The following is a 19357-nucleotide window of genomic DNA, read 5'->3' on the forward strand; positions in this document are numbered from 1 at the left end:
CTAATATTATTTTTCTTCCCCTTTTTTCTTCAATGAATGTCCTGTATTCAAAACGTAGTAAAGTAAAGTATAGCCTATAAAAATAATGCACAATGCTCATTTCACAGACATATTATTGGAGTCCAATTAGTAATGCACTCATTTAATGCAATGTTGCAGATGGTAAAGGTGGGGCTGATTTTAATTACTTTGTGCTGCTGGCAGGCAGGCTTGGCAGGCTTAACATATAATGAATAATTCATCTCTTAATTTAAAGTTTTGTATTACTCATCAAATAACTATAGGCCTAAAGCTGTCAAATAACAAAGGACAATCATAAAATATGTAAATACACAAAGTAGAATTACCTAAAAAAAATACATGCGTAAATGTGAGTAAATGTACTTCAGTTACTTTGCAGCACTGCTCATGACTCAAACAAGCGTGCATGTCAACGTGCTGATACAATCTTAATACAACGTTGCCAGGACTTCCATTAAACTGCAATGTCACAGATCGCATCATTGACCACGAGATATTTGTGTAAAGGAGATCGGATTCACATGAAGCGTCAAGCGTGCATGGCCATCTTTAGACCTACATTATGATGAATAAGAAGCCTTCATAGTGAAGAGTCGAGTGAATTAAGGCAATATTATAACCACATGCAGATAAGATATATAGAACGTAAGGTCAAACGACTTCTGTACAGATAATTAACGGTTTGCCATGAGAGCTGCCAAATAAAGTATGTCAAACACAGAAACCTTTAGGGATACCTCCGTTTCTTCACAAGTTCCATCAATATCATCAATCATTGTCAAATTGTGGTTAAGTAAAACAATATGACAATACTCGAGACAAATATGGCACCACATGCTACCGTCTAAGTATCAACCCAAATGCCATATACTACAATAGAATTGGAAACGTTTGGAAATTCTCCATTTAATCAAGACAACCCTTCATTACATGTGGTTAAAAATTGTTCGTAGTGTATCGCTGACAAGTTGTATAAAAACAAAATACACCCAAGAATCAATTTATACCATGTTTAATTGCACAACTGTAATATTAAACTATGGGAAGTTTCACAATGTAGCATAGGTACTTATATGTATAGCATGTCTTTATATTGTGAAAACAACTACCGGTATGAATCATATCATTGCTTTTGGGCGGAAACAATGTACCGTACATCCAAAAACTCACTTTTCAGGGAATGGAAATAGTGTTCCAACGGTTCCAATGTAGTTACAGTAGTCACAACTCAAGCAGTTATTCATGGTCTGTAAAACCCAAACACTTTCAACCTCGCATCCTCCAGAATGTCTTTGTAGACAAACAAAAACAAAATATAATAGGTCAAAAAGCCAGATCTACAAGCTCACAATGCTCAGTCATGTTGCAACACTGCATGACACCGAGTCACATGACAAAGACAGTATAACATAGGCAGGGCTGGAAATACAGAACTTGTGCACAACAGAGATGATACTCAAAAAGTTAGGTAGAATCCATATTGGCTACACACACACACACACAGAGAAAGAGAGCTCAGTGACGCGCATTCAATGGATTTATTGGTGAATTGTTCAGTCCAACAAGTTGGGGGCAAAATTACAAGACAAATTCAAAGTTCTCGGAAAACGAAAAATAAAATTAAACTGTATACCTACCTGAGGTCAGCCTGCAAGTCAAACGCACACACAAATTCTCATGCACACACACATACACACCGCTGACCTCCTCACTGTGACACAATCCTCACCTTACCTTTGCAACGGACATCCATTACCAAACCAACACCTATCAGAAGTTAACCACTTCAACCCTATATACTCAGTTGACCGGGGTCCTCCAGGGCTCAATATTAGGACCCTTCTCTTCTCCCCCTCTAAACGAAAATCTCTACAACGAAAATAGCCAATCGATAGGTTCACAAAGAATCACGACGAGCTCACCGATTGGCTATTTTTCGCTGAACGTGCGCCTATTCCGACATGCCCGCAAAAGGGACGCTATAGGGTTCAAGTGGCTAACAAACTACACCACAAACTAAAGACAACACGGGACCCTTTTGGTACAATTCACCCTGGAGTCATTTCTGATGGATCATTTTCTGTTTTTTACCTAAAGACTTTACAGAAAACATGATGCTGATGTTGTTGCTCGGTGAGCGAGCGAAGGACCTTTTTCCAGTCACTGCATGATCATTCGGGTTGAACAGCACATCACAGCAAGGCTAGCATTATTATTACATCATACAGGTAACGTTACCTCTCTCTCGCCTAGGTAACCCAACAAAGCCCCCAAAACGAGACACGCAAACATCCCTGTAGGTGTGGACAGTGTGGGACTCGGACACTGGGTTTGACCTGCATCGAGCCAGTGACTGGCTTCCTGCTCACATGACGGCGTTTCCTCTTGTGGAAGAAAGAAAATGTTTAAATTGGGAGGGAAAATCAATAGGAGAGTTGCATTTCATAATGAGTATGTATATTTTGTTCCATTTGGAACAGGATTAGTCTACGTAAACCGATGGGTCTAAAAAACCGTACAGAGGGCACAAGCTACCTTCAAAACAGTCCGAAACTCTCCAGACTGCATTGCAATTCTGCATTTCCTTTTAATTTTAATTTTTAATAATTAAAACACTACATGATACATACTTTGTTGTATGACGAATATTAGGCCGTCAACAAGCCCGTCTACGAGCTTGAACTATTGCTTGACTATTGTTTTACCAGTTTAGAAAAGCCAGGTTGAAAGTGGTTAAAATGCACAGGAGGAACAAACCCAGAAGCCAGACGGCACACACTGACCATCGACAATGTCTCAAAAACCAGTCCAGTCCAATGCAGCAGCGTCTTTACTGGCTTGTGGGAGAGGGAGCGACACGTAGCAGGTACTGTGACATACGGTGGCTCATTTAGACCAAGTAAGACCTCAATGGGATGGATGGGGGAAGGGGGGGGGGTAGGGGGTAAAGGGTACAAGTAGAAGCCTTCTACACCAAAGATCAAAGTTCTTTAAAAAATGTAAAGTAAAACAAGAGAATAAGAAGCACAAACTAGAGTCATGGTGGTGTGGGGGAGGGGTGACCTGCAGCACAGCGAGGGGGGTGGGAGGTGGGTCTTGTTGGGTGAGGCCCTATTCGGACCAGCGGCGCAGCCATTTTCCCTCAGCCTTCCTTCCTTCTGCACTTCCGAAAACGAAGCGATTCCAGCGTTCCAGAGAGGAGAGGATGAGGACGACGCTCCAGGGTGGGGCGGTGCTTGGTGGGTGTTGGTGGTTGGACGGGGTGGGGTGGGGGGGTTTCAGGGTGGGGCAGGGAGCCGGGCGCGGGGGGGTCTCATTCCGTGGCCTTCAGGGAGAAGGACAGCTTGGGTCGGGACTTGCCCTTCCCCAGGATGATTTTCTGTTGCTCTTTCTGCTGCCGCTGCCGGTCCTGCTCCAGCTTCATGCGCTCCTCGTGGATCTTCCTCTGTTCCTCCACGATACGCAACTGTTCCTCGGCCTGGACGACACAGACACACGATAAAAGCAGTCATTTCAGAGAGACCAGGGCCAGATAAGGTTAGAATGGGTGCATGTCATTCCTAAGCCAATCTTTTAGAGGAAACGGCAGTTTTGGTTCACTTAACGTCCAAGCACACGATCTACAAGAGCGCAAGCTTGTCGATGTGCGACGCTGGCACGCAACCAAGTATACATCCGGCTTTAGGAGAGTGAGTACCTGGATGTTATCACGTGAACCAAATCAAGCACTCCCTCCTCGATGAGGGTGTGGCATTTGTGGTTTTGGCTTGGGAATAGCAACGCACAGACAGAACAGAACAGAACACCCCCTCTAAGTACCCACAAACTACCAGGCTCTCCAATAACACAGATTTTTCTCTGGGTCTCTGTTGTTCACCACAGACTCAGCTTGGACAAATCAGGCCTGAATCAAATAAACACGCCTTTCAAATGAGCACCAGGGCTGACCTCAGGCCTCAAGTAGAAACTGTTCATTGTTAAGCGCCTCTGATAAGCATCTGATAAGCATCAATAGCAGGGCTTCTCTGCCAACACCATGTTAACAAGAACGCATCGAAATGACTGATAATCGTGACGTTCGCTCGTGTATGTATAATACACATGCGACGTGCGTGTGTGTGCACAGCACATGCACAGAGTTCCAAAAATATTCCCTTTGTACATTATGAAATTCATTGTGTGCCAAGTTTTTAGGCATAGCATGTTCTCATTTCTCACTTCTCTCATAGTATTAAATTGAACATAATACAAGAGCACAAGCATTTACTTTGTACAATGACCAGGCCAAAACTATTAAATGCCTCAGCACACAGCGCATACTGTATCTGTGAAACATATATGAAAACTATATTTTTCCAGTATGGGGTTGGACTACGTGGATTAGGTAAATTGTGGTACAAGGTGCTGTTCATTATAACAGTGGTTCTCAACTGGTGGGTCAGGATCCACACATGGGTCGCAACAAGAACCTCTGACTGGGTCGCGGACAAAGAATAACTTTAACAGAAGAATATTGGGTTATTAAATGTATACCAGGGTTTTTTACTTCATCGTTGATGCAAAACCAGGGACCTGCTGCCAAACCAACAAAGAACCACCGTTTTATTGGTTGTGAAAAGTGCCAAGTTACACTTCAACAAAAAGTCATTTGTGGGATTTTAACGGGATGCCAACTAGAGAAGTGTATTGCAATGGACAAAAGAGAGAGAGAAGAAAAAAGGTCTCATCCCTGTGCTTACACATGGAAAACAGGCTTTTAGGATTATTGACCATATATTTCGATGTCATATTTGCAACGGCAGCAGATTCACCACCAACAGATTTGGGCTAACCAGCGGTAGCTATTATCAGGGATGTGATCGAAGGCACCGTGCAGAAAGCAGCAGTTTGAGGGATGTGAATTTGACTCAAATGGAGGGAAAATGTCCCCCCAAAAGGGCACAAGGCTTTAATCTCTACATGACAGTCAGGACCGTAGTTTTGTATGAGTGAGAGCGAGACGGATGGACAGAAATACAGGCAGACAGAAACAGAGAGACAGACAGGCAGCCAAGAGTCGTGCGTACCAATTTGGCCTGAGCGTCTGCGATCTTGCGGTTGTTCTCCTCCAAGATTTTCTCCAATTCCTCCCGTTTGGACTTTTCTTCTTCCTGGATGGACAACACGGTGCTATGTTAGCGCACGAACAGGTTACAGCCTCCGCATGCACACGCACACACACATCCAACCTCTTTGACGGCACACGCACACACACTGAACAGCAGCAGTCAAAGTCTCTCTCACAAACACACACACAGGCATACGTATATAAAAAACTAGTTCATTCCACCGCAGAGAAATGGCTTTAACCTCTCTCACACTTGACCACACTCCAGCAGACTGCCAGGCTTCTTCTCAAACACAGTAGGGGCACAGACTAGAGGAAAGGGGGAAATGAACCCGCTACTCTTCTCTTATGTTATTCATTTATTCCTCCTGCTATTGGTCACAGTAGCCCCACCCTCCCACCCACACCTCAGGACTATGACTGACTTACTATTAAAGAAAAATCTTTTTTTAATATAACTGGGTAGAAGCCACTCGTCTCACTCATAAAAAGGACAGAGAAGAAATGACAGACAGGATACATAATGACCAATAAAAACATCTTTGTCATTTTATTTTGTTATCATCATCATTATAATAAGCAGGAGCAAAGAAAAACTAAATAGGGGAAAAAACCCCAAAAAAACAAAGCTAAGTACGAATAAAAGAAGGAGTGGAATAGTTTTGGCTCACCAATGCACGTGTATACCTACGCATTTTCCTGTGCCTGTGTACCTACACAACTGATGAAAGCATTCGCCATTAACCAGATGAATATTTATTGACGGGTCCAGACAGTGCTGCCCCCCTGCAGAGAGACAGAAGCGCTCCTGGGGCGGGCGGGTGGGTGGGTATGGGGGTACTCTGCCATACCGCGGCCATTCCTCTGCCTTAACTCTGATCTGTGTACTGTTTATACCTGCAGGCCCAGCTCGCATTCTCTGCTCAGTTCTGTTTTAAGTCTCTCTTCCTTTCTCTAGAGCCGCTCGGTGCCCAGAGTGTGTAGGACAGTAACCAGGGGAGAGGGGTGGTGTTTGGCCACGGTCAGCTGCAATATGGGGCAGCTGTGTGTGTGTGTGTGTGTGTGTGTGTGTGTGTGTGTGTCAAGGTTATTATAGCAGTGTAACTTAAAGTAACAAAAACTAGATTTGGACAAAAACATTTCAGTTAATACAATATTGTGGAATTATTATCATTATTTGTGTTTAGAAAACTAAAAACTACCCGTTTCAAGTGATAGTTTTACAGAAATAAAATGAAAGTATTACGTAAAAACTAAAACTACGCATTTTCAAAAACTTTGCAATGCTATAGTAACCTTGGTGTGTGTGTGTGTGTGTGTGTGTGTGTGTGTGTGTGTGTGTGTGTGTGCATGCGTGCGTGCGTGAGAGAGACAGGGATGTATAGCTGTGTGTGTGTGTATGGGGGGGCAGCAGTGTGTGCGTGTGCGTGTGTGAGGACAGCAGTGTGTGAGTGGGCGAGCTGGGAGACTGCAGGCTATAGCTCAGTTCAAATGCTCGTTAGGAAGGTCGTAGCATAAAAACACAAAGTCTCATGTCAAATTAAAAACATTCAAAAAACAGATTTACAGAAACGGACATGGAACCGAGCCGCAGGCCTGAAGGAGAAGAAAATGATGAGGACAACATAGCACATTTGATTGTCTTCAAAATAAAAATGTGTTAGTTTGTCACAACGCAGCAAAGAAATATTAGGACAAAAATAAATCTATCAATAGAGTTAAAAGACACTGGTGACCTTTCAAACAGGAAACAGAAGTGTCCTGCACCATCACTGCGGATGCTTTCTATTAGGAACTTCTCAAAACAAGAAGCATTATGGGAGGGGAGGGAAGGGGAGGTGTGGGCAGGGCGGAAAACAAAAAAAACAAAGAGGACACACTGTCAACCTTGAGTATAGTAAAATTAATATAATTTCTTGTTTGCTATTGATCGCACTGCAGTGAAGCCAATGGATGATAAGCTTCCTATTGCATTAGAATAAAAGAAAAAAACTCAACAACTCTCCCACTGCTTGTCAGCTGTGGGGAGGGGAAACTCATGCGTTGGGAGCACATTTCTCACCACATTAGTACCGAGTCACCGGCTGCTCCCTGGGCGAATCGGGGTCACTTTGCTTTAACAGCGCCTCTCCTTCACAATACTTTAATACTGTAGTGTCAACAAACGTCTCTACATATGAAGGAAGGGGGTTAGGAGGGTAACAGAGGGGGGTTCCCCTCAAACACCTGTCTACGTCTAGTAGCATTACAATCTCAAACGTGACAAGCTTTTGAGCAACGTTTAGGAGGTGCTTTGGATTTACAATCGGAGAGAACGCCCTAGGATGGTACCATGAGGAACTCCCTTTATAAGAAGGGAAGAACGAATCAATTGAATATGTTTAGACAGTAAATCTAAGATGATTGCTGAGCTTTTTGGGATGTTACAGGAACCCCCTGGTGAACCCTTAGTCTTCAGTGTAGAACAGAATACAGAGCCATAACCAATGTATAATATAATTCTAATATGTAAAATTGCTTTTGACCGTTTAAGGCTAAAGCCAAGGCCCTGACTGCTCACTGCTGCTTGGACAGCAATTACATCCACAAATACATGTATGCTTCTACACCTACAGTAACTAAAATTGTGTCTATAACTGAAATTTAAAAGCAGTTATTTCTAAATGTAAGTAATAATAATTAAAAATGCCACTAGGGACTGTAGAACATTGTCAACTTATATGTTTTTATTACATATAAAAAAAGACGCTTACATATTTAGCAAAAAATAAGAATCTCAAATGTAGAAGACGGTGATGGAAATGATGGAAAGAGAATGAAGTTGGTTAAAGTAACTCAGCCATGGTCAAACTTGAGATGGGGGTCAGGGCCTGGGGGGATGGGGAGGGGTGTTGCTGTTCCACTATGAAAAGAGTGGCAAAATAGCTGCCTTTTACCTATAAGAAAGGTGCCTCACCAACAGATCATTAACACCACTGAGGCTGTCATCAATTCTGAGCGATTATTCTATCAAGTAACCGAGAAGCACATTTTGAATACACAGTTAATAAGATTATATCTACGCAATAGTTCATACTATTTAAATTTCAATATATGGGAAGATATTGAGTCGTAACCCGTGTATCATGATAGATGTTTCATAGATTCTTGCCCTAGTCACCACCACTATACAAATGCTGCAAACCTTTTTCTGTGGCTGTTCTAGTTCGACGTGGAAAATTGTGCAAATGGTTAATTTTGGAATCCAGCAATTTCAGTATCCACTTGCTAAAATTCACTAGCGCACTTGCGTAAAAAATCACTAGCCATTTGTGGCAACGTTTCAGCCCCCCTCACCAACACAGTGAAACCTGTGCCATGGCTGGGCTACAGTCTGAACAGAGAAAGAGGGGACACCCTCCGCCACAACCACAGCCGCCCAGAGACGGGGAGCTGGGCATGGGGGGGGGAGAGGAGAGAGGGGGGATAGGGAGGGGGTTTGCCGTTCCAAACGACCGAGCGTTACCTCTCTGGCTTTCTGTGCTGCAAGCTCCGCCTGGCGCTGGCGCTCCAGCTCCTCCAGGAGCTGGCGCTCCATAATGCGCTTGGCCTCCTCCACCCGCCGCAGCACCTCCCGTTCGATCTCATCCTTCCTCTTCTCCAGCTCCTCCTCCACGCGCTTGGCCACCAGCTCCTCCACGCGGCGCGCCGTCTCCTCCTCGATCAGCTTCTCCTCGATCTCCTGCTGGCGGCTGGAGGAACGGGGGAGAGAGAGGAGACACCGTAGAGAAGGCAGGAAAGATAAGACAAGGGAAAGGTCCATTAGAAATCAACGAATGTTTGAATTCATGTGCCGAGTCTAGGGGTCTGCACCGTCTATAACCCGAGATCAGATTAAAAAAATGTCTTCTACATCTTGACAGTTTACTGAAAAAGCTATGTTTCTATGTCAGTGGTTCTTCGATTTTTCTAAAATAGCAGACCTACAAGCTCGTATGAGCTTGTAGATCTGGTATTTTTCAATAGCTAAAGCATAACATAATGCTAACACCAAAAGGGGTTCACGCCCAAAATGGGATAAGCACACAATTTGATGTTTATTGCTGCACTAAAAGGACACACCTATAGGCTGAGGTGGCGCCTGTCAGTGGGGGCTGTTCAACGGAAGGAGTAGGACAGACAGAGGTGGTACATCCTCCCGGTGGATGCTCCTCACTGGCAGGTGAGCCAGTAGGGTAAAACAGCAGACACAGAAATGTGTGGGAGGAAGGAATTCATTGGGAGAAAAAGGGGTAAATATTACAGACAACTGATATGTATAATGTGATTGTGTTGGTCTGCCTGTTCTCACTAGAGAAGTGGGTCACCGTCAAATTGTCCGATGTGAGATTATCTCTGCTAAAGAATATAAATAAAAACGTTTTTGGCATTATTTAAGAGCCGTACATGCCAGGCTGTCATCTGACAAAGCTGGTTAACAGCAGCTCTTCACAGTAAACTGTTACAGTCCACGGTGGGGGCTTGTAGTGAAAGTAACACATCAACACACCACTATAGGAGTCAATGAGCCAGTGAGAGCTGACAATAAACGGAGAGGCTTCAGCAGGTGTAAGTCACCTGTCATCCTGTCAGACAGCATGTAAAACCATTAAAATGTTACTTAAATTAAATGAAAAATAAGGTTTTTTACAAAACGATAACTACCTGAACCCGAATTGTGTTAAACTAAATAATAGAACATTGAAACTAATTTAATAATTTAAACCCAATTTTATTTTTTGGCTATTTTCAAAAACAACACGCATCTTGTACAGAGGTACCAGACATAAAAATGTTTTCAGATGGGGGTCCACGGCCAAATTTTGAGAACCACTGCCCTACAGGAGTGAAAGAGCCAGTCAGCGACCATCAATACTAAGGTGTAGGTAAACAAACTGTCATCCTGTTTCCCCATTCAGAAATGCTTTTAAAACTGTTTCCATGTCACTCTCAACAGGAAGCAATTATTGGGGGGGGGGGGGGGGGGGGGAGAGGTTATGTTGCCACATTGCTTCTGGCACTAAACTACGAAACACACAAAGCCTAAACCACCAATTTCCTCCGTGCCTCTCTTGAAGGTTAACCTTGGTTTGGAAACCAGAGCACCTGGTCTGTCCCAGGTCTTCAGAACGTTCTTATCTCCCAAGTGTCAATCTCTATATTTTTACATTTGTATGGCTGGTTAAGTGGCCCCATGGCTACGATGCAGTCAAAAGGACGGTACACACCATTGGGCCAGCCTGCCAGGTGTGGGTCAGTGTGCGCGCTTGGGTCTCAGATGTCTCCTGTGCCTCTGGCTGCCGCTTTCTCTCTCACACACACAAAATGGCTGCTTCCACATTAGACTGATATCAACTGTCAGTGAGACAATGAGAGGGTTGTCGCAGTAACCGGTGACGCTCGCTCTAATGTTTTAAAACATATAAGTGGTGGTGGAGGTCATGTGGCCTGTGGCACACATGTCCACCTAGCCTATGAAAAGCACAAGCCAGGGGGGCAAAGGGCAAACATGCCCTCCTGAAATAACCCCCCACGCCAGCACTCCTCAATATGCTGCCTTAAATACTTTTTTATTTCACCATTTCAGCCTAACTTCATCACTTATCCAATTAAGTGATGGCAGATAAAAGATAAATGGATATGGACACAACACTGATAGATGATAAAGCCATCGCCAAATCTGACCCAACTGTCCCAACAGGCAAAAAGCATCAATCGTGGTTAAAAATGTGTGTTCCGTTATGCATCCATATAAATGTTGCCTCAATCAGGCTAATGATAACAGATACCATTACCATCATATAGGCTTCTATCCCTGTAGGCCTGTACTCAACAACATAGCAGCTGCATTCAACTTCAAGTCACCTACAGTATACCTACAGTAGGGCCTAAGCTAAAATAAATACATGGTATATTATCACCTTTGTAGTTTTATATGGGCAAGGTGTGGATGACAAAGCAACAGATTTAAACACACACACATTGTTTTATATATATATATATATATATATATATATATATATATAATTTAGATCCCATTAACGATAAATTGATTCATCAGACCCATCCCTACTAAAAATATATTTTTTTAACAACATTCAACCTAATCAACGCCTATTTGGCATGGCATTATTGTAAATATTGTGTACACATTTTCTGAAATAGCAAACATCAACAACCTCTACTAGCTCACAACCAAGCCTTCCAAGGCTGGCCAACGTTGAAGCCGCCGAGCCTACTGTTCAAAGCTGGAACTGCAGGCGGGCCTGTGCATATAGCACGAGGAAACCCTGCGCAGCTGGGGTTTAACATTGAGCGCTGTCTACTATCGCCTTTCAATTTGTTCCAATGTGACCGCTGCTGAAAGTTGGGGTACCATTAACAACCTATATAAGGCAAAATTCTGCATGTGATGTGTCAAACTGGGGGGGGGGGTTATGATTCTGAATCCATTGCAAGCATTAGTTTTGCACGAAAAACACTCGTGGGCACATTTGGGCTATGGCCAAATTAAGCTTGCCAATTGCAAAGTATTCAGAATCATGAAAGCCCCTAGATTGACACATCACATGCTACTTAAAGCATAATGAAATTTAGAGATGTTTTTTTTTTTTTAAACGTCCCTGAGCAACTTCCATTGAAATTAATAGCAGGGGGCAGGGCTGTCGCTCCCGGTCTGCTATCTATCCTTTATAACTATTCTCAACACATAGCAAGGCATTATTTGTGAGCTTGTAGATCCAATGCAGTTTCTGCTAAGAATACAGGTGTGCTTTGAGATATTGACTTGGGGATGCACACGCAGATTAGACACACCAACAGACAGACATGCAGAAACAGCGGTCGGAAATGCGGTCAAACATGTGCTGCTCCTGTGCTTGAGGTTAGGTTAATAGGGCTTGAGGTAGGTTGTCGGTCTAATGACAGTCGGACTAAAGCCTGTATCCACTGACTTGCCCATTGGTGTGCCTTGGGCAGTAAAAGTTTGAATACCACTGATAAACCGTGGCTGTCCAGCGCAGTGTTTCTGTTTTGGGAACACTTGCTGAGACCGCCAGTTTACTCTGCAGCTGCAGCCTTAACAGTAGCTGACCCTGTTGTTTGTTGGCAACAGTGATTCAACACTCCCGTTCTCCGGTACAAGATTAATGGAAATGTGTGTGAAAGTCTTACACTTTAGTCACTTTCCCATAACTAAAGGTGCAGAAAGAGCAGACGTGTGCAACAGAAACTCAAGCTAATAAAGGGCCTGCAATTTAGATGAGTTAAGTATGATAAAGACTAAAGAGCAGGGGTCCAGTTATCGGTACAGCCGATGATCGGATGAGTCCACCACACTCTCTAAGGTAGTAAGGTACGGTTTTGTAATCTGCCGCCAATGTACAGCCTGCAGTGCAGTCTTATTGGATAGGGTGAACTGCGAACAATGACAGGAATAGATAAGAAAAGTTTGGCCAAGTTAACACACTCATTTGTCAAAAAGGGCATGAAGTCACAAAACTCAATAATTTCTCCCTTTGTTCACTCACAGTTGACCTGACACTATTTCAGATATTTGGTTTTGTCCATATCGCAAAGCCCAAGCCTATGCATTGAATTCACAAAATACTGACAACAGACAGACAATGTAGCAGACCACACAGCAACTGTCCCTGGAGCACTTGCCCTGTTCTTAACCCTTTTAGGCCTAAGGCCAGATGAGAACCATTTCTAATGCAACCTGTGATCTGCATGTTCTCTAACACGGTATTGCCTTGTGCCAATTGTATTACAATTTTGACGCCTTTCTTGGCCCCACCCTTCTCCCATGTGTTTAGGATCCAAGATGGCCGCAGCACCAGGAGGGGGTGGCCTTACTGGGCTGCATTCAGTCATTCAAGACACCGGTCTTGGGTTTGTCTTGTGTCTGTGTTTAATGGCTGCTCCAATGCATTTCCAATGGAAGCCCATATGGTTTGACCAAACATTTTGTTTGATGCGGGGGAGGGGGGCAGAACGCATCCATCAAAGCTGTCAAGTCAAGTGTCAGACACAAGGCAAGTGTCTTGAATGTAGCTCAGTAAGGGCATATGTTGCTCACCTCCGCCCCACCCCCTGTTGATGCTGTGGCCATCTTGGATCCTTAACACATGGGAGAGGGGTGGGGCCGAGAAAGGCCCTTAATGGCTGAGGCAGAGACTGGGAATTCTACAGGTGAGGGGAGTCTGGGACTCATTAGGTCCACTGGCAGAGCCTGACCAGAGCCAATTCTGGTGGTGGTTCTGGACAACCATGTATCTGATCATCTGACCGACTCAAGGACGGACACTGCACTCCGTGTGGTGGTGTGGAACGTGTGTACTGTGAAATTTGAAGTCAGTGGGGCAAAGGGTTCTCGAGTTAGCTAAATAAATGCAATCTAAATTGATTCAACTGATTAACCACTTAACACACTAATTTATAACTTGTCGTACAATGGTGGTGTGCATACCTTGCAGCTCTACAAGCTCACAGTGAGACGCATTTGGGAGCTTGTAATTTAGCTATCTTTGCGTCAATTGTTTTTTCTCCCAATTTAATTTAAAAAATAAATAAATTATTTGATGGCCTCAATAAACTGCTGCTCTCAGTGCAATAACGATAAACAAATAACCCCAAGATAAGTTTAGATTATGAAATCCTGAAGAGAAGCCTGTCAAATAGCATTAATCTTCCAGCTGTGTACAGTACAACAGGCAGCTTTAGCTCAGCTCGTGGTCATGGAACGCATGTACGCCTTCCTTTATTCAATCTAGTTACCCTGTAGTGTCAACACACTGACCAGACCCCACCTGCATGACTGACATTGACTGTCAGGCTGCAATGTGCAATCACTGGAGACTGTTTAGGGTAGGACAGTGCAATATATTGATACATTGTGATATCGTGTTGGACTACGAGATAAAAACAAACAAACAAAGGACCTCACCATCTGATTTGATGACATTTAGATACTTTTCCTGCTTTTGGCTATATAGAAGTGTATATTTATTTTGTACGTCTCTAAATGTTATGATGAATAACATTGTTGTAAACAAGTGTAATACTTTATGGTGTTGTCCACTCAGTTAACAGTTTTTGTATTGAGTTGTGCTTGTACTGTAATTCTGCAAACTGTTAATACTTCAATCAATATGAAACGTTATATTTCTGACACTGACCAGACTGATCATTCAGAGATCATCCACCTGTTCCATTTGAAATATCCACATCTGTCTGCTTTGGTAAATGACTGTTTGGTTATTTGGTTATTTGAAAATTGGTTATTTGCAGGGCTTTGGAAAAGATCCCTGTGGAATGTTTCGATAAACAGAGCATTGACATTCCTCAGTGGAGGACTATTAACGTTGTATTTATTTCTACAATGTGGTATTGTAATTTTTAGAGTGCTTCTTAGTTCTTACACTGCTGGTTATTGTGGTAAACACATGGTCACGTCCTGCTGATGATAATTAACAAGATGCACAGATGTGACCTGAAGTGACCGGATGCAGGTCTGTCTGTTCTGCAGCAGCAACCCAGTCTGCAGAAGGCTAATGTTAGCACGATAGCATGCTAATGTTAGCATGCTAACAGCAACCAGGTGAACAGGCTGCGACTCAGCATTAGCAGGTTAGCATGGAGGCTAAAGCGTCAACACTCACATCTTCCTCTGTCTCTCCATCTCTGCCCTCTTCTCCTCCTCCTCCTTCCTCTGCTTCTCGTCCAGGGCGGTTCTCTTGCTCAGCGTGCGGCCGAACATGTCGATCCTCTCCGGCGGCGACGCGGGTCTCTCCGGCACCGCCCTGCGGGAGGACGGGGCCGCGGTGGTGGACCGCGACCTCGACCTGGACGCGCGCTCCCTCTCCCTCTCCCTCGACTCTCTCCTCTCCCGCCGGCTCCGCTTCGACTCCCGGGACTTGGAGCGCTTCTTGGAGGGGCGCTCCTTGTCTCTGGACCGGGAGCGGGACCGTGAGCGCTGCTTCTTGCTGTGTTTGCTGCTCTTGGAGTGTTTGTTGGAGCGGGACGAGCTGCGGCTCCGCGAGCGGCCCATGGTGCTGCTGCTCTCCGACCCTTTTAAATGAAACGTCCCTAAACGGCTGATATGTGCGTCTGTCCGGGGAACGGGTGGTTGTTACGGCCGTTAGAGTTCGTTATGTGTTGCTATGGAGTCGGTCAGTTGGATAAAACGTCGTTGTATTGCAGAAATACTCATTAGAATCAGGTTGTTATTTAGTCCTGGTAAGTTGCGGTAAAGAAAGATGGCGGATGGTCAGATGGTGGACCTATGTTCCCAGCATGCACCGTGACTCGTTGTTTTCCGGCTGCTCTCGGGATTACGTTCGTGAACTGCCCTGTCAGAGGCTTTTTCTACAGTCAGAGGTCTCTGCATTCAGACATTTCTGCATTCCCTAATTGACCAAACAACTGTTGTCCGCAGACCCCGATCTGAAAATATTTTGTCAGGGACCCCCTTACAAAATGTTATTATTATTTTTTTAATAGTAGACCAACAATCTAGGTTAGTGGGTGCCTGGGCTGGGACCCCTTCAAGGACCCCTGGGGGTCCCCGGACCCAGAGCCAGAGAAGAAGAGAGTCGCGACACGATTTGATCTCTCATCAAAGCGGGGTGCTATGGGTTATAGTTCCAAACATTGTAACTATCCCATTGAGATAGAATGAGCACTTCCACAGACCACATTCATTCCATTATTACAGTGAGAGTCAACGCTATAGTTAGGGTGACCAGATGTCCCTCTTTGCGTGGGACAGTCCCTCATTTCCAAGACTTTTCAGGCGTCCCACAAATTGAGACCTTGTCCCACATTGTGACTGACAGGCAATATTGCATCAGTGTTCAAATGCCCTAATAGTTAGTCCCACATTGTGACTGACAGGCAATATTGCATCAGTGTTCAAATGCCCTAATAGTTGGCCTTCTGTTGTAAAGCTCTCTCATTGTCTCTTCCTGCAAGATGTGTTTTTAAGCCTGTTAAAATAGCATACAAATAAAAATAAAGCATGATTTTAAAACAAAATGTGAGACACCAAAGGAGTTTATACATGATAGCCAATAGGCCTATGGTCGAATATCAAGGCATTTAATAGCAACTCAACCCCGTCCCCCCATCCCACTTGTCCCACACAAGCGATACTTCTGTCCCTCAAATGAGCAGTTTGGAGTTACTTCTCACTCTCATACTAGATCACGCTGATCACGCTACCCCACCTTGAGAGCCACTTATGCCCACATTTATAAAAGTATAAGACCTCTCTCTCATACACACATCACACTCACACATATTATATTAATATATAAAACGTAAACATTTCCGACTGAGAAGAAATCTTTGGACTGACTAAAGATTTAATATGATTTAAAGGGATCTTTTAAAAAATAAATAAATCATGAAAAAAGTAGGCCCTCAAGCATTAGAAGGACATTTTAATTACATTTTTCCATTACATTTTTCCCCCACTTATTTTATTTGAAAGTGAAATATTCCAAATATTTACTGATATTCATTGAGATATTTTATTTTCGGCTGCTAAATCATTGGCAAGTTTCTGAAGGGACCTCCAAAATCTGAATGGTCATTTCAGTTTAAAAGTTGTTATTTCATTCAACTCTTAAGAAGGTCTTTCTGACTGAAGGGTTACTTCTGTTAAAAAGTCACAATGCAAGAATGTAGTCCAGAAGAAGAAAGGGCAAGAAAACCTGTAGTTCAAGTTAATTGTCATTCATGCAGGGTTTGATTTCTTAAATGGAAAAAGGTGGGAGGGGGGGCATTTATTTAACCATTCCAGCACTATACTGTGCAAGAAATAACGAAAATAGTAGATATACAATCTCACAATGCATCATGATGCAATGCATTGTGACATTCTGGAAGCCAGGGTTAACTTTTTATTATTATTAATGGTTAAATTGTGATATTATCATATATTAACATAAATGTCATACAGTCATTTTCGAAAATGAAATGGAATTAATGGATTTAATTCAGGATGACCAAAAGCAGTGGCATGGATTCCCCCCATTCGCCCAGCTAATGCATGCATGGACTACACAGCTGAAAGATGTTGTTTCTCACCGATCAGGGCGCTAACACAAGATTTCGCCATCACAAACACCATAGAATATAATAGGTCCTCTCCTCACTAATAATCATGATAAAATGTCACAATTTCTTCTACTCAGTCTGTGTCTCATAGGAGGGCTGTGGGCAGTTCAGAAACCCGTCCACCATTGACATCATCGTTAGGCAGATTTCTTTAAACAATATTTGTTTACTAAAATGTTTAGATTTTTATTATCGTGAGAACGATGGCTTACATTTTCGCATTGCAACTTTTCAGGTCTAGAAAGCCTGCAGTTTCTATTAGCTTGGATTCCCCATCGATGATGGACGGGTTTCTGAACTGCCCACAGCCCTCCTATGAGACTGAGTGGAAAAAATGGTGCCCTTTTTTCATGATTATTAGTGAGGAGAGGACCTATATATGAATATGGGTTGAAAAGTGGTCCTTTAAGCTATATGTTATGTTGCATACATAACATATGTTCATTTTTAGATTTTCTTATCACAGGCTAAATTAAGAGCTTTATCTCAGTCCATAAATATAGTCACAGCGACATCAGATAACACACCGATTGGTATAACAAGGAGAAACAAAACCCACAATGACACAATCCTGTATACCAAAAATTACCACTCCACTCTGGCAAAATGAGCTCATTGTGATGATGTGATTTCCGGAGCTCTGTTCCCAAAAATAGACTGCTAAAAATGTAAAGAATAACATACTGTAACTCAACGGCTTGCTGAATCAACCTGAAAGGTCACAGCACTGCAGCTAAAAATGAGAGTACAGAAATACTTTCGTGAGAGTGAATTTTTGTTTGTGATTTTGTGACCTCTTAATGTTATTATGAAAGTTATACAACATCACTGTTGGGCAGAGACCTTATATCTACACATTTAAACTTTTTCATGATTTTGTAGAGAAAGGTCCTTTCTCCCGGCTGTGGCTCAGGAGGTAGAGCAGGCCGTCCAATGATCCCTGGGCCGGCGGTTAGAATCCCGGCTCTCCACATGTCAAAGTGTCCTTGGGCAAGACACTGAACCCTACATTGCCTCCACTGAGTCGGTCGGTGTGAGCTTTGCCACCATTGGTGTGTGAATGTGGGAAGTGAGGACGCTGGCGTCGACTGTTCGCCGCTTCACCTCCCAATGTATGAATGAATGAACCATTGTAAAGCACTTGGAAAAGCGCTATAAAAATGCAATTCATTATTACATTTACTGGGACAGGTGGGAGCAGGCAACCGCTGCAACATGATCACAAGGGGGGAAATGTTAGTCTGACATATAGTCCGACCATATAGTAGGCCTACCACCAACTGTTTTTGCCGGCAAATTTGAATCCGTCCCTCTCTAGACCAGAAATCACCCTGGCTGGAGCAGGCATAGACTGTGACTTATGTGGTGCAACTCTTGAATCGAAGATTAATTCCTTTCTAGTGGAGGGCACTGACTTCATCTGAGCTGTTTTCAAGCACTTTCATGTTCCCAACTATATTCATTCAGAGAGGTTGTCTACCTACCTTTTTCTACCTTTTGCCTACATGGATGACGCTACTGACATAGCAGTCAAATGTGTGTTCAGACGGGCAGATGAAACGATGCAAAAACGCATCACAGCATAATTTGCGGCAGCTTCACGTGTCATAGCTGCTTCGTAGCTTCATGTCGCTGGCTTCCATTGACAATGAATGGTAGACTGCATCGTTTTATCTGTCCGTGTGAACACTATACATAACAGATGTCAAAGAACAGTACAGAGAGCAGTGTTGTTTTTAGCTCCAGTTAAGCCTATAGTTCTCCTTGAAAACGGTTTAGTCCTATTTGCTCTTCTCCTTTAGAGCGCTGGCACATATACGCGTGAAGAAACGGCAAGAAAGTGCCTAGAGCAGGCGTCTCTTCCTCTTTTTTAAACAGCTGGTGGATGGTGTGTGTGTGTGTGTGTGTGTGTGTGTGTGTGTGTGTGTGTGTGTGTGTGTGTGTGTGAGTTCTGTCTCCCACAGAAGACAGGACCAGGTGTTAACCCATTGAGACCTGGAACGCATCTGTGTCACCTTTATAGCTCTTAACCACTTTAACCAATTATTTTAACTTTATTTAAACTTTAACTTTAGCTATTTTTGAAAA

General features: G+C 43.4%; 1 protein-coding gene across 2 annotated transcripts; it reads right to left on the minus strand.

The window, feature by feature from the left end:
• Positions 1 to 1540: 1540 nt before the first annotated feature.
• LOC308331057 (arginine and glutamate-rich protein 1-B-like) lies at positions 1541 to 15406 on the minus strand. 2 transcript variants are annotated; one of them, XM_080786176.1, is made up of 5 exons: positions 14809 to 15406; positions 9230 to 9322; positions 8634 to 8859; positions 5088 to 5171; positions 1541 to 3499 (listed from the first exon to the last, which is right to left on the minus strand). In XM_080786176.1, the coding sequence occupies exons 1-5, from the start codon at positions 15195 to 15197 to the stop codon at positions 3335 to 3337; spliced, it is 957 nt and encodes a 318-aa protein (XP_080642302.1). In that variant the 5' UTR covers positions 15198 to 15406; the 3' UTR covers positions 1541 to 3334. The 2 variants fall into 2 exon arrangements, with proteins under 2 accessions (XP_080642302.1, XP_080642303.1); XM_080786177.1 differs by lacking the exon at positions 9230 to 9322.
• Between the last annotated feature and the right edge of the window lie 3951 nt (positions 15407 to 19357).

This window comes from Protomyctophum bolini, assembly GCF_963924005.1.
Source record: "Protomyctophum bolini genome assembly, chromosome: 16".
NCBI classification, from domain to species: Eukaryota; Metazoa; Chordata; class Actinopteri; order Myctophiformes; family Myctophidae; genus Protomyctophum; species Protomyctophum bolini.

Coding starts and splice junctions, on each gene's coding strand:
- LOC308331057 (XM_080786176.1), bottom strand. CDS start 15,197: ATGGGCCGCTCGCGGAGCCGCAGCTCGTCCCGCTCCAACAAACACTCC. Junction 5,172..8,633: donor CAGCACAGAAAGCCAGAGAG/GTAACGCTCGGT, acceptor TTGTCCATCCAG/GAAGAAGAAAAGTCCAAACG. Junction 3,500..5,087: donor CAGACGCTCAGGCCAAATTG/GTACGCACGACT, acceptor TGTGTCGTCCAG/GCCGAGGAACAGTTGCGTAT.